The sequence below is a fragment of the Halichoerus grypus genome, chromosome 12, assembly GCF_964656455.1.
Source record: "Halichoerus grypus chromosome 12, mHalGry1.hap1.1, whole genome shotgun sequence".
NCBI classification, from domain to species: Eukaryota; Metazoa; Chordata; class Mammalia; order Carnivora; family Phocidae; genus Halichoerus; species Halichoerus grypus.
In genome coordinates, this window is record NC_135723.1 from 83,638,214 (window position 1) to 83,652,653 (window position 14,440).

The 14,440-nt window shown below is 57.0% G+C and overlaps 3 protein-coding genes and 1 long non-coding RNA gene across 4 annotated transcripts; 2 read left to right on the top strand and 2 right to left on the bottom strand.

Annotated features, from left to right (window-relative positions):
- Positions 1-2,886: 2,886 nt before the first annotated feature.
- ATP6V1F (ATPase H+ transporting V1 subunit F) lies at positions 2,887-5,398 on the top strand. Its single transcript, XM_036089298.2, has 2 exons — positions 2,887-3,132; positions 4,923-5,398. The coding sequence occupies exons 1-2, from the start codon at positions 2,975-2,977 to the stop codon at positions 5,122-5,124; spliced, it is 360 nt and encodes a 119-aa protein (XP_035945191.1). The 5' UTR covers positions 2,887-2,974; the 3' UTR covers positions 5,125-5,398.
- Positions 5,399-5,535: 137 nt separating this feature from the next.
- SPMIP1 (sperm microtubule inner protein 1) lies at positions 5,536-8,085 on the top strand. The gene is made up of 2 exons (XM_036089296.2): positions 5,536-6,374; positions 7,948-8,085. Exons 1-2 carry the CDS (start codon positions 5,954-5,956, stop codon positions 8,055-8,057), a joined length of 531 nt encoding a protein of 176 aa, XP_035945189.1. The 5' UTR covers positions 5,536-5,953; the 3' UTR covers positions 8,058-8,085.
- On the bottom strand, positions 7,754-8,586 carry LOC144379592 (uncharacterized). The gene is made up of 2 exons (XR_013442867.1): positions 8,429-8,586; positions 7,754-8,351 (listed from the first exon to the last, which is right to left on the bottom strand). It is a non-coding gene; the product is annotated as an uncharacterized LOC144379592 (long non-coding RNA).
- A 7-nt stretch (positions 8,587-8,593) lies between these two features.
- On the bottom strand, positions 8,594-14,133 carry LOC144379634 (uncharacterized; the record flags this gene model as incomplete). Its single annotated transcript, XM_078059831.1, has 8 exons — positions 14,037-14,133; positions 13,574-13,660; positions 13,336-13,497; positions 12,482-12,549; positions 12,023-12,126; positions 10,410-10,477; positions 8,922-10,097; positions 8,594-8,839 (listed from the first exon to the last, which is right to left on the bottom strand). Coding segments are annotated over exons 1-8 (1,986 nt in total), but the record flags the coding sequence as incomplete, so codon positions are not given.
- Positions 14,134-14,440: the final 307 nt, after the last annotated feature.

Here is a 14,440-nt window from a genome sequence, read left to right on the forward strand (position 1 = left end):
CTTATCTATTCTCCATGGCTTGCCAGCCTCCTAACTAGTCTTCCTGGCTCACCAGCTTCTTCCCGTAGCTTCCCTGGCTCATCTGCTTCTTCACTTAGCCTCCCTGGCCCACCAATCTCTTAACTAGTCTTCCTGTTCCACCACTGCTTAAATAGTTCCCCTGGCCCATCAGCTTTTTACTAGCCTCCCTGGCCTACCAGTCACTTAGCTTCCCTGGTCACCAACCTCCGAACTAGTCTTCCTGGCCCTACAGCCTTGTCACTTCGCCTCCCTGGTCCCAGCCAGTTCTCTCAAACCCACCCTCCACACCGCAGCCTGAGAGGCTCACATTGAAAGGAATCTGGTTCAGGCCCTTCTGCAGCTCCCTCCGGTTCCAGGCTGATGTCTACTCTCCCTAACAAGGCCACCAAGTTCACACACCAGCATCCCCCACCAGTTCAGGCAAGAAGTCCTGAGTCAGGGGCGCCTGGGTGGCTCAGTCGTTAAGCGTCTGCCTTTGGCTCAGGTCATGATCTCAGGGTCCTGGGATCGAGCCCTGCATCGGGCTCCCTGCTCAGCGGGAAGCCTGCTTCTCCCTCTCCCACTCCCCCTGCTTGTGTTCCCTCTCTTGCTGTGTCTCTCTCTGTCAAATAAATAAATAAAATCTTAAAAAAAAAAAAAAAAAAAGAAGTCCTGAGTCAGACAGTGTGCCCACTCCCCACCACACCCTCTACTCCAACCCCACTTTACAGCTTCTAGCTTCCTGGGTACCCAAGCTGCAGTTTGGGCCTGTGCCTGGGAACACCCTTGCCTCTCCACCCCCGTCATCTTTCTGGCTCCCTCCCTGTCTCTCCTGGATCTGCCCCCCAGCTCCCAAACTGCCCCAGGGCACATCTCTGCATTACTACACGGATCTGTGACTTTGTATCTACAGACCCTCCTCCCCTACCAGCCTGAGCTCCCTGACCCTGGAAGATCTAATACAGACAGGTGTGACACATGAATAAATAATTCAGTAGCCAGAGCAGGGCAAAGAAGCATTTCACTCAATTGACCCCTCAACTCTAGACCTGCCCCCGGACATTTCAGCACATAGTGGTGGGTCAGTCAGAGAAGACCACCCTCCTCACCTCTTTACTCAGTAGCCTATCTGCCTCTGTGCTCTTTTTTGTTTCTTCTTCCCTTTCCCCCTCCTTGCTCTGAATCCTGCTCCCATAAGACCCCTCCAGGGCCTCTCTTATGTTTGCCTTCCTCCCCATCCTGCAGGGAGCTCCCTGAGGAAAGAAATCGCATTTGATCAGTCTTGCGTCCTCAGCCCCCTCATGGCCACATTTGATAAATGCTGGTTGAATGAATGAGTGTATGGTAAATGTGCCCAGCTCCTTACTCTACCTGATAAAACCAATGAAGGCAGGATCCATTCTCTTAAGTACCCAACCACTTGAGACCATTGTGGGCCAGTTCTGTGCCAGGCACTAAACCAGGGGCTTCTACACACACCCGTCCTCATTCTCTACCCTCCCTCCCCACTCACCCTTGGTGTGAGCACTTTCCTGAATGGCCTGTTGGCCTCCCCCCTCAGCATCACCTGCTTTCCACCTGTGTGCTTATAGACTCCAGCCCAGCTGCTCTTCCCCAACCAAAGTATAGCCCTGGGTGCTGAGCATTTATGGACTCTATCTCACTTAATCCTAACAGCTCTATCAAGTGGGTGGGCACACTACTATCTGAAGAACTCGAGGCCTTGAGAACTTTGGTGATAAATCCAAAATCATACTTCTAAGTAGCAAGGCCAAGATTCAAACCAGGTGTGCCCAAACCCCAAGGCTATCATACAAATAACCACTAGCCGAGACCATCTGGATGTCTCAAGCACTCTAAACTCAAACCACAGCTGAACACCAGGATGCCTGTTGGCTAAAATGGAGGAGGAAAGAGTGGACCTTTCTCTTTCAGTCTGTATTTCACAGAGCTCACTCTCTCAGTAATTTACTGCTATCCACCTAGTTGCAATGGCCAGAAGCCTGGGCGTCACCTGGGTCTCTACTTCACTCCCCAAACACATCCAATCTGAAAACCAGTTTTGTCGATTCTGCTCTAAATATCTCTTGACTCCATCTCCTTCTCCACATTCCCATTATCACAGCCTGAGTTCTGACCACCATTATGTCTTACCACAAAGGTATCCTTCCAGTCTGGCCTCTGTACACAGCACCGTGACCACGCTCTCTCTAAAACATGTATGTCACGACTTCATTTTCCAGTGACTTCAGGATAATTTGTCCTCAGGATAACTTCCAGATTCTTTACCTTTGCTTGAGGGCACTTATGCTCTCTAGTCACTAAGCCTTGGCATATGCTGTTCCTCTTGCCTACAACACCCTCTTGTCCTTATTTCTATCTCCTGAATCCTTCTGGCGATCTTCTTTGAGCACACCTTCCCCCCAGTGGGCTAGTTACCCCTTCAGTGGATGCTTCCACGTCCTGGAATTAACTTTAGCAATTAACACACTGCTTTGTAATTGCATGTTCACTTGAACCCCTACCTCACTAGTCAGTGTCACCATCAACTTGTTCAATCTTTTATCTACTAAACAAATATATACTAGCTGTTAACTGCGTGCCATAGTTAAATACTTACATACACGATACAGACCCGTACCTTGCCCTGGAGAACAGAAACCCTATCTTCTCTTCTGGTGTCTAGGTATCTATCAGCAGGAGGCTCAACAGGTTTATTGAATGAGCGATGGAACGCGCTTGCGTGAGCCCGTGGTGCCGCGCGCACTTCTGGGAATCGTAGTCCCCAGGTTCGGGCCTCTCTTTATGGCGCAGGCGTATTCAGATTGAGACTGTTTTACTATTAATGCGCATGTCCCGGGAGGCGGAGTGGTGAACTGCGCATGTCTAAGGGGTGGAGGTGCGGGTGAAAAGGCGGTGCACTGCGGAGGTGGGGCTTCGGTGACTTCTGGCCGTCGCGGACCTGCCTGCGAGAATGGCGGGTAGGGGGAAGCTAATTGCGGTGATCGGAGACGAGGACACGGTGACTGGCTTCCTGCTGGGCGGCATAGGGGAGCTTAACAAGAACCGCCAGCCTAATTTCCTGGTGGTGGAGAAGGATACAACCATCAATGAGATCGAAGACACTTTCCGGTACGGTAGCCCGCGAGGCCTGAATGGGACCCTCTGCCTTGGGTGGGAGCGCGGGGGGTAGGCGGGGGCGGCGCGGGGACCTGGCGGGCAGGGCCTGCGCTGGGCTTCCAGACCCCGATGTTGAGGGTCAAGGAAGTCGGTTCGGCCGCCTTTCCGGAGGAAGCCTCTGTGCTCCAAGTTCGCTTTTGGGGCTTGGGGGAACCCGGGCTATGTCAAGTCCACGAGCTCATCTCTCACATGACTGTGTGTCAGGGAAGAAGGGGAACAGAGCTCATGACGGGCGCCGCCCCTCGGCCCAACCTGCCGCAGGGTCAGCTTCGCCCCCGTTCACCTGTAGAGCAGACCCCCAGCATTGCTAGCACTCGGCTCTTGCGGATTGACCCCTAAAGGAACCACACACTCATCGGAACACCTAGGCGGTGGGGTCGGGCTTTCTTGTATTTTCATGTCCCTTAGAGGCTCACAACCATCCTGTAAGCTAGGGGTTATCATTCCTCTTTACAAGAGAGGTTAAGGCACGTACCAAAGTCACAACATTTGGAAGAGAGGGAGAGGGGATTTGAACCCAGTCCCAACTCTCTTAAGCCAGGTCCACGCTTTGCTTGTACAGTTCTCTCTCTCTTAGAATTTCCCATTGTCCTGAGCACAGCAGGCAGAATATTAGGACAGTATCCTACTTTCTGCTAAGACCTTGCATTTGAAGTCCCATTTCTTCCCCTGGGTCAAGAGTGATAGCTTCATAGTGTGAATGCAGGCATGTCCCTTAATCCAGGAGGTGTCCTGGTGACTTGAATTGAGAATGCCAGCCCCCTATGCTTTCTCACCCCTTTTCTAAGGCCCCTGTTGCCAAGTCTCAGGGACAAACCATGCTCACCTGTTTTCCCCTACACAGTCCAGCCCTGAGCTGCGGGCTGAGACTGGTTCCTGCTGCCTGGGGTATGGTAGGCCCTGAACTGGCCTGATCTCTAAGCATTCTGGTAAAGTGATCCAAGTTGTCATGGGAGAAGGACAGAGTTTACTCCAAGAACTTTCCATGTTTCTATCCAAAGGGACCCAGAGATCATCAAGTCTAACCTGCTTTAGTGCCTGGCACAGAGCAAGCGCTCAATAAAATTAATTTTTAATATTTTACTTAATTAATGCATGGGTGATCACAAAGAAGGGAGAGCGCAGTGCTAGGCTCTCTCTCTGGGGGAAAGTATGATTTTCCTCCTCTTGTGTTGTATTCTTGGCTCACACCAAACTTCCCCCCCGATCCATCCCCCACCCTCATCAGCATAGACCTTAAAGCCTTTAGTGGTCTCATCAGCCCCCTTAAAAAAATTTTTGTTTCGTTTGAAAAGTTAAAGTATTCATGTGGTTTGCAAATTAATGTTTAAAAGGTATAAACATTGAGAAGTCTCACTCCCATCCTCCCCCCCGTCTTTTTCCACTTCATTACCTCCCTCCTCCACTCCTGTAAACACTTAATTGCTTATTTACCTTTCTGCTTTTTCTTCATGTACAAAGGGACAGGCATGCATATTCTTATCCTCTTTGCAACATACAGAATACACCAGCATGTGCCCTAATCTTGGGAGCCTTCCAAGCAGGGGAGGGAGAAGCCAACCCTGACAGCCAGGGCCTTTAGGTTTTTGAATTTGATCCTGGTTAGAAACTCTCCAGAGTTTAGCTGGCAACCTTTGCCCTTGAACTCTGCGGTTTCTGGGTCAAGCCCATTCCCCTCTGCAGCCCAGCCTCAGCACCTCTGAGTGGGCTGTCCTCGAATCCCTACTCCTCTCTCCCAACAGGCAGTTTCTAAACCGGGATGACATCGGCATTATCCTCATCAACCAATACATCGCAGAGATGGTGCGGCACGCGCTCGACGCCCACCAGCGCTCCATTCCAGCCGTTCTGGAGATCCCGTCCAAGGAGCACCCCTATGATGCCACCAAGGACTCCATCCTGCGCAGGGCAAGGGGCATGTTCACGGCCGAGGACCTGCGCTAGGGCCCTCCCCACAGCCATGCAGCCTCTCCCCAGGCTTGCCATCAGCCCTTCTCTAAGTTGTGAGCCTCTGATTTCCAGTTCCCAGCCCCCTGCCCCTTCCCATTCCACTGAGAGCCTAGGTGAGGTGCTTCCATGTTGCTGGGGCTCTGCCATTAAAGTCAAGGCTGCTTAGGGAACAGGAAGCCCGAGTGTCTTCTCTCCACTACCTCCCTGTGCTGTTACACAGTGTCATTGTTGATGTTAAATTAAAGTAATGTTCTTGTTTCTCTCCAAACTGAGGCTGGGTGCTACAAAGGACACGCATGGGATGAGGCGGTTGGGGGGATTAGATTGGCAGGGCCAGAAATGGTTCTCCCAAAGATACGGGCATAGAAAAGTTGGACCAGAAAGATGGTGCCAGGAGGTTGTGACTCAAGGATGGGTCCTTTGAATCAACAGCGACCAGCTCTGGTGGGGAGGAATGGGAGGAGGTTTGCACCCAGGCCCTTGGCTCCCCCACTTCAGTCTCTCTTGGGCTGGGAAGGGACCTGACCCGAAGGGATGGAAGCGGAAACATAGGAAACCTAGAAGCCTGTGATACCAGACTGAGCCTGGGTCCTGCAAGAGGTTTGGAGATCAAGGCTTTTAGCTGGTGGGCCCTGGCCTGAGGTTGCCTCTGGATCAAGGCATGTGAGGTCTGCTAAAGGCATGGCAAGTAGAACCCTGGCCCTGTGTGAGGTGAGGCTTGGTTGCCAGGTGACTGTCCGTGGCAGCCCCCTGCTGCCAGAAGGACCCTGCTTGCTGTTGCTCAGCCCTCAGCTGCAGCCACCCTGCCCCTTCCCGGGCTACCATGTCGCGGCAACTCAACATGGATACGCTGCGGCAGAACTTCTGGAAGGAGGAATATCTGCGGGAGAAGATGTTGCGCTGTGAATGGCACTGCAAGTATGGGTCGATGGTGAAGGCCAAGCAGAAGGCTAAGGCTGCAGCGCGCCTACCCCTCAAACTGCCCACCCTGCACCCCAAAGCCCCACTCCCACCTCCACCTGCCCCCAAGGCAGTGCCTACCGAGGCCCCCAGCCCTGCCCCGGAGACTCCTATTCAGTCAGAAATGCACCCGGTCCCGCCTGCCACCCGGGCCCTGCTGTATGAAGGCATCTCCCACGACTTCCAGGGCCGCTACTGCTACCTCAACACCCGAAAACTGGACATGCCAGAGATGCGCTACCTCTTCCCCATCACCACCAGCTTCACATATGGCTGGCAGCTGGGTGAGCCCCAACCTCTCAAATCACTCATCTCACGGACACGGAGCCCCTGCCCTGAGCCAGGCCGTGCCGTCAGCACTAGGCACACAAGACATGGATGGGGTTGTCCATTTTAGTGGGGGGGGGGGTCTAGGCCGTAAAGAGGACCCATCTGATAAGGACAAGTTCCATGATGAGACTAGGGAGTGATGGGGGAGATGGGCAAGGGACGTGTGAGGCTTTAGACTGGATGGTCAGGAAAGGCCTCTCTGGGGACCCAACGGTTGGAAGCTAAGTAACACGAAGGAATTTGGATTCCAAGTGGGAGACGAAGCCACGGAGCGTTTTAAGCCGGTGAATGGTACTGGTCGGGTACTAACTCTTCTGTAAGTAACGGGTTTTTCAGGGAAAGAGTCAACTCTGGCAGCTGAGGTCTGCATCTGTGTTGGGTCATCCTGGCAGGAGAGGACGGTGGCTCGGGCTAGGGTGATTAGCGGTAGAGCCGAGGGAGACTCAGGCTATGTTTTGGAGGAGGAATCAATGAAGCCTACTGATGGACTGAATGACCAAAGGGGAAAGAAGACCGTGGTGAAGCCCCAGTGTTTGGCTCAAGCGCCTGGACAAGAAAGATGGAGAGGAGCAGGGTTGGGGGGGGTGTGAGGACAGGTCAGCCCTGACCAGGCTGGAGGGGCCAGCGAGGTGGCTGTGTATGGAGGTCCCCCTGTGGAGTGAGGTCAGAGCTGAAGATGCAAACTTGGGGGTCATCAGAATGTAGGTGCTATTTAAAGTCTGAGGTTGGGTGAGCTCACCCGGGGAACTCCAGATGCTGGAATCTGACAGGAGAGGCAGGGGCACAGAGAGGGGTAGGGAGATGGTGTTGGTGGGAAGGCTGTCCCTTCTGGACCGAGTCCGCTTTTTCTGTGAGGCTGAGAGTCGAGGTCATCCTCTGGGGTGGGGGTGGGGGCAGTGGTGTAGTTGGAGATACAGAGTTAAATGGCATAGGAAAGGGAACACGCCTGGGAGTGTTGCGGGATTGCTGGGTGATGCTGTGTCCCTTGCTCCTTGTGCTCATGAATTGTGAGCGAGGCTACTCAGTCATGGGGTTTTCTCCCCACGCTTGAGTGCCTGGGCGGGAAAGGCGGATGGTTGGGGATAAACACAGTTGATGTTTTTGCCTAAAAATTTCCCCCATTTTCTCCAGGGTCCTAAAGGGAGGTGAAAAGAGGAATTTTCCCAAAAAAGCAAGAAGCAAGTCCCAGAAGAGCAGGAGGTAGAAGGAAGCCCTCTCTCCCCCAGGGACGTCTAGCTCTGTCTGTCCCTGTGACCAGCCGTGCTGGGGGTCCCACCACCCGCTCTGTGGAGTCTGGGGTGGCGGAAACGATAGCAGGGGGCGGACTGACCAGTCCTGCCATCACTGCTGCTCTGGACCCCCAGCCAGCTCCCTGTTTGCCCAGGCTGGGGTTCCTCAGAAGCACCTTTTATTCTTCCACACTTCCAAAGTGGATACAGTACAGGCAGATTCCCAGGGCTCCATAGGCAGGGCTTCCATGGTTCCCTTTCCCAGGACCCATTCCTGGCCTCTGACATCTTTCCACAGGCCCCCCAGTGAAGCAAGAACTGGTCTCCTGTAAGATGTGCCGCACTGAAACGTTCTTCCGAAAGAATGGGGCCTTCTCGCTGCTTGACCCTCAGGACCTGGCGCTCTGACGTCGGCGGGGCAGTGGACTTAGGGGAGGGAAGAAGAAATAACACGCCTCCTGGTGGGGCCGAAGCTGCGGCGTGTGTCTGTGTGTCTGGCCTCCGAGGCCCTGAGGCAAAGTTCTGGGCTTTTCTTGGAACCACCTCTGATCTGCCCTTGCGGGCCCGCGGGTCGCTGGCTTGCGTTTTCCTTCGAGCATTCAGCAGGGACGCGAGGGGGCCGGGAGGGGTGAGCGCTGCTCTCCAGCCCGAGGCTCCTCGGCGCCGGGGGGCCACAGGAGCTGCTGCAAGTTCTGGGTGTTCCTGGGAGAGAGAGGCCTGTCATCCCAGAGAAGGGGAACCACTACCGCCCCGACGGCCTCCCCGCCCTCCCCGCTCACCTGGCCCCGAGGGCCCGCAGCCGCCACGTCCTCTCCCGGAGCGCTCGCTGCAGCTGCTCCCGCAGGGCCCGCCGCTGCCCCGCCGCTGCCCCGCCGCGTCCTCCTGGGGCGGTGCCGAGCGCTGAGGCCCCGGCCTCCTCCCCCGCGGGCCTGACGGAGCCGCCGGCCGCAGCCCCCGGGCCGACGCGCCCCTGCCGCCCTCGGTCGGCGTCCGTGCGGGGGCGCGGGGCACGCACTCGGGGGGGACCCGGGAGGCGCCCAGCCCGCCGCCCGCCCGGGCAGGATCGCGGGGGCCCCGCCGCCTTCCCCCGGGAGGCTTGCCTGTGGCGGGAGCTGGGCTGCGCTGGGTGGGGGCCCCAGAGGGTGCACCCGGCAGTGGTGGTTCCTGGCGAGGCGGAGGCGTTCCAAGACCTGGGGGAGGCGGCTGTCAGCGGCCGGCCGCCCCTCGCGCCCCTCGCGCCCCAGGCCGGCCCCGCGCGGAGCGGGTACGCACCCGGAGCCGCTGCTGCTCGCGGGCCTCCCGCCGCCTCCGCCGGGCCGCGCGGTGCAGCTCCAGCAGCCGCTGCAGAGCCGTCTCCCGCTGCGCCGCGCTCACGCCCGCCGACGCCTTCCCCCGGCCGGGGAGCGCGGGCCACGCGGCCTTCGAGGCCTCGGGGGCCTCCGCGCCGCGCCCCCGCTCCCCGCCGGCGCCCGGGGGCCTAGCGGAGCCGCCGCGCACCTGCTCCGCCGGGCCCGGGCTTCCCTCCGGGTCCTGAAGCCCGTGCGGGTCGCGCAGCAGCCCTGGGCGCCCCGGGAGAGCCGCGGGGTGCTGCTGCTGCCCCGAGCCCCCGGTGCCTGGGAGCCGCGGCCGGGCCGGGAGCCTCGGGGGTAGAAGGGGAGGCCGCGCCCGCTCCCGGACGGCCCTCTGCTCTCCCGCGGCCGGTGCCGACTCTCGGCTCCCGCCGTCAGTTTTGTCCTGCGTCAGCTGGGTGGTCCTTTCCCCGGAGCCAGGGCTCTCCCTTCCCCCAGGCTGAGGCTTCTGCCCTCCCAGGGACCTGCAGAAATCCCTAGAAATTCCCAGGGAGCCGCCTTCCTCGGGGAGCTGTGTAGGCGCCTCTCCCTCAGCCACCTCCCAGGCTTGTGAGATGCGGCCTGGGGAAGTCTGAAGGGTCTTCACTTCCCGGCCCCGAGGAGTCTCCTTCCTCGGCTCCTGGAGAACCTCTTTTCTCTGGCACTCAGGGCTGTTTCCTCTTTGACCTTGAGGAGACTCGCTCCTCTCACTCTGGGGAGCTTCCTCCCTGGGGTACACAGAGACTTCCTCCCCCAGAGCCCGAGTGGCCTCCCCACTCTGACCCTGGTGTATCTTCTCTCTCTGTCTCTTAGGAACTTCTTCGCTCTCCCCGCTGGGGGCCTCCCCTCTCTGACCCTGGGGACGCTCTTTCTGCTCTTGGGGATCCTCCTCTCTCTGCCTCTGAGGAATCTCAATCCTCAGCAGTTTCTGAAGTTCTGCTCTCTCCTGGCCCAGGCTCCAGCCCAGCCCCATAGGGGGATCTTGGGGTTCTGACAGGCCCTGGGAGGGCAGGCCTGAGGGCCTTGGGGCTCCCTGAGTGAGCTTCCTCCCCCATAGGCTTGTGGATGGCCTCTGGGTTGTAGGTCCTGCTTGTCTCCTCTCTCCCCTCTGAGCCAGGTCCTGGGAAGGAAGAGCATTTGGGCCCAGGCTTGTGAGGGAATCCCCATACCTCGGCCACTTTCCCCCCAAGGGACCCTGGAGACCTCAGTGGCTGTCCCAGTGGACCTCATTTCCATTACAGCCCTTGCCTGATTCCTGAACTCGTTAAGCCTACTTTACGTGGTATAAAAGGTGCTTTCAGTGAGGGTCCCTTCTTCCACCTGGCTATAGGAGGTGACATCACCTCCCCCCGGTAGCCTCCTCCTAGGCAGACCCACCCCTGCTAGCCCCAATCTGAGAGGGCCTTTGCCCAGAACACTTTAACTCTTTCACCTTGAACTCAGAGCTTCCTGGGTCCCCAAAGCTACTGCTGGTGGTGGAGTTCGGCTCTTGTAAGCAACCTGAGGGAGAAAGACCAATGTCAGGAACCCTCTGCTCATGTCCCAGCCCCTCACACACATTCCACCTGAACTGGAACCAAGAAGCCTAGGGAGTCCCCAGCACATAAGGGGAAGGGGATGCCCTGAGGACCGATGTTTGAACTTCAACGCTGTCACAGTTCATCCGTCCACCTTTATTCAAACTACCTGCCATGTATCTGCTTGTTGGATTTGCCTGTCAACAGCCCACATCTTCCTCATCCTCCCAGCCAAGCAGAGCACCTCAGAGGGACCTGCACACCCTTGTCCTCAAAACCACCAGGGGATGCCTTGGGGGCGGGAAGGGCCTGTTGGCCAGGCTTGTCAGTCTCTTACAAGGACACCCCACTTCCTCCTGGTGGGCCCCTCTAGGCCTGTAAAGAAACCCACGGTAGGCACCTTATTTTACTGGTATTAAGAAAAATCCTCCTTAGGTCTTTCTTGGTTGCTGACAGTAAAATCAAATGAAACTCAAGAAATGAAATTTGAGACTGGAGCCGGCCCTAAAAACTGAAAGTTTCATAATTAACAAAAGAAATCTAAAAAAAGAAATGAAATGTCTCTGCTCCCTTGCAGATGTGCAGGAAAGAGAGTCCTTCTGCAGCCCTAGAACTAGTTAAAAGAACTTGATTTCGTAAGACCCTAAATGGAGAACTGTCACAAGAATATTCCATCTTTATGCAATGTGGATGTGTGAATATTCACAAAAGTAACCAAATGGGTAAGTTCTTTGTGACAATGTCTTTTGAACAAAGGAGTCTGATAAGACTCCCAAGCCTTTAGAAATGATTGCCATGAACACTGAACATGACCCCCAGCCCTGTGCCCTCACAATTCTGATTCTGATCTGTTGTCAACATTCTGATAATGTTGTAACTGACGCCTCTGTATTCCCAAGAGATCTTTTACTTGTAAAAATCTCTGCCAATCAGAAAAAACAAGCATTGGCTCTTTGCTTTTCTCTCACATGCATGATGGAACAATTAGAGGCTTCTGGCTCAACTAGGTTTATTTAACAAATAATGTGAGAGTCTGGTTCATTTAAATTAATAGGTCCAGGGTTCACAGCATCTATCCCATGGAATTCTAATTGCCTGTTTATGGTTGCACTCTCACTAAGCTGTGATCTCCTCAGTGACAGGGACCAAGGAATGGGGCCAAGTCCGTCCTGTGCTCTGTATGTTCCCAGTGCCTGGCGTGGGGGGGGGGGGTGCAAATAGGTGACAGGTGCCGCTGTTCCATCCCTCCTCCCTGGGCCACCACGCACAGTCATTCCAGCACTCCCTCCCCTGAGCCCCAGTTTAGCTTCGGAATCCTGGACCCCGTGCCTGAGACAGCTGGTACCGAACAGGCGGAACTGGGACATAAAATAAAACCTACTTCTTGTCCCCGGGTGCTCCTTGGCACCCAATAAAAAGTATGAGATGAAGAATGAGTGAGAAGGGGACTGGGACCCTGGCACTTGGGATGAGGACTTCCCACCTCCTCCCGATCTTGTCTGGCCACCCAGCCAGGGTGTCAGCATACCGGGTGTGGGCTCTGCAGGCATAGGAGGGCTCCCCCACCTTGGGTCTCCGTCACTCCTAGCTTCACCCAGATCCAGGGCCGACGATGGGTCAACCACCTGCCCCCTACAGGAGTCAGAGGCTGCCTCAGAATCGCCTCTTGCAGCCCATGGGCTCTAGACAGGGGAGGCAGCCTGTCCGCCAGTCCCCCCACCCCAATGCCTGAGCCCGGTCCAGGGCGGCCTCTCCCAGCCCCTGCACCCACCCCTGGATCCCAGGAGCTGGAACGTGGGGGTCACCCTTTCCAGGGGCTGTGGGGCAACCGTATGGGTACAACTGAGTGAGGACCCCAAGAGGAGCCTTGGGCATAAGGAAGAGGGCCTAGGCAGGACTGTGGAAGGAGATAGGAAAAAGGATCCAGGGCTTGGCCCTTTTGTGTGGCAATACAAACTGGACAGAATTTCCTGGGAGAAAGACTCACCCCTCTGGAAGCTGATGGTTCTGGCTCAGAGAGTCCCCAGCCTGGGGCAATGGGCACAGCCTGGAACTCTGGAAAGTTGGAGGGTGCCCTAGTCCACAGGTGGGCTAGGGTGGGCACCATTTAAGGTGGCCCAAATCATCCCTCCTCCTGGTACCCTTGCCCATATATGACCCTGCTCTCTTCCCCTCCTTGTGAGGAAATGGATCGCTCCTGCCCATTCGAGCCTGCAGATGAGATGAGACTGCTGTTCCGGCCACCAGGGTCGGCTGGACCCTCCCTTAGCGGTCACCGCTAACACCCCCTCTCGCCGCAGCTGAGGATGCCTCAGCTCTCAGAGAGGGCTGCCAACCTGCCCAAAGAGCCTCGGACAATTGGTAACTGAGAACTGGGAGGCACAGTCCCAGGTCCCAGTCACCATAGCACCGTCCCTCCTAGAGGGGCCAGGCCAGCCACCAGCCCTGGGGGGAAGGGTCCGTGGACCCGGGCATCAGTGCCTCTGCCCTCAGGAGCCAGCCATGCAGGCTTGCTTTCCTCCCACCCTGCAGCCGTGTCTAAAGCCTTCGAGATGTCACCACACCGTTGATTTGACCAAGATAGTCATTAATTGCAGGTCCAGGCACCGTGTTAACCCCTTTACATGGATGAGTTCACTGGTGCTCCCTTTGAGTAAGATCGATTATCTTCCCCATTTTGTAGCTGAGGGAACAGAGGCTTACGGTCCCCAGGGAGCATCAGACCAGAGAGAACCCAGGCCCATCTGTGTCTGAAGCCCATACTTCTTCCTCTTCCCTCGCCACCACCATCACCCCGATGTCACACCAACCCCCCTTGCCTTCAGCCAAGCCCCCGCTCACCCAGCTGGTCCGCCGCTCAGGGCTCCCGTCCGTCCCACCACGGGGCTTGCCGCACTGACTCGGTACACACTGGGCCTGGTCCCTCAGACCGCAGGACTTGGCGCAGGGGGGCCAGAAGAGCCTCAGCCCTACCCCAGTCAGCAGCTCCAAGTCCCACAGCAGCTGCAAAAAGAGGGGGGGCCAGGGCATGAAGGGGTGCCCACCCTGCCCTCTGCCATGCCCCTCGGCCAGCCCCTACCTGCTGCTGGGCCCGCCGGCTCCGCTCCATCTCCAGCAACACAGTGGGGAGCTCCAGCCCTGATCGACAGGCCCGACTCTCTTGCACCTGGGGGGACACGATGGAGTCAGGCCTCTGCCTCACCCTTCGGAGGCAATGCCTCACCCCCCTCACCTGCTGCAGGGCGGCGTGGAGCTGGCCCGGGCTTGCAGGGCATCTAAAGAGGTGCTGGTACAAGGCTAAGGCCTGCCTGTGGCTACAGGGGAGCCCCGGGCCCCCAGGTGTGGCTGTGTGCTCCATGTGGAGGGGGAGCCAGAGCAGATGTCCCTTCCTTCCTCTCCTCAGCTGCTGGAGTGGGGAGAGGAGAGGACCAAGAACCGAGGAGGAGACAAAGGCTCCCAAGCTCAATAATGCAGGGACCTGACATGTGAGCCACGGCCTGGACCCCAGCCAAGTCTCAGAGAGCCTCGGGCCTGCCTCTGACCTGGGTTTCTTGGCTGTGGGGGGCGGCAGTGTGGGGCGAGGACTGGGACCTCGCTGGCGAGAACGGTGCGTGCATGTGCTTGTTTGCAAGCCTGACAGCATGTGTCTTATGTGTACGTATGACGCTCGCGACGGCGTTATGGACGCACGTAACGGGCCCCACGCGGGCCACAGCCACCCCCGGCTCACTCACCGTGGGCCAGGAAACTAAAGGCTGCATCCGTGTGATCCATCCCTGACGCAACTCTGTGAAGTGGGTGCTAGCATCCTCATCCCAGTCTTACAGACTAGCAAGTGGCCCCGGAGAGTCGGGTTGCCCCAGCTAACGTGGGACAATGTCTCCCTCATCTGGAGGCAAGTGGCCGTGATGAAGAGGCTTGGGGGAAACGTGGTCCCAGGGACGAG

Excerpts from the sequence above, each read along its gene's own strand:
- ATP6V1F (XM_036089298.2), top strand. The coding sequence starts at position 2,975 with ATGGCGGGTAGGGGGAAGCTAATTGCGGTGATCGGAGACGAGGACACG. Across the intron at positions 3,133-4,922 it reads GAGATCGAAGACACTTTCCG|GCAGTTTCTAAACCGGGATG; the intron begins GTACGGTAGCCC and ends CTCTCCCAACAG.
- SPMIP1 (XM_036089296.2), top strand. The coding sequence starts at position 5,954 with ATGTCGCGGCAACTCAACATGGATACGCTGCGGCAGAACTTCTGGAAG. Across the intron at positions 6,375-7,947 it reads CACATATGGCTGGCAGCTGG|GCCCCCCAGTGAAGCAAGAA; the intron begins GTGAGCCCCAAC and ends ATCTTTCCACAG.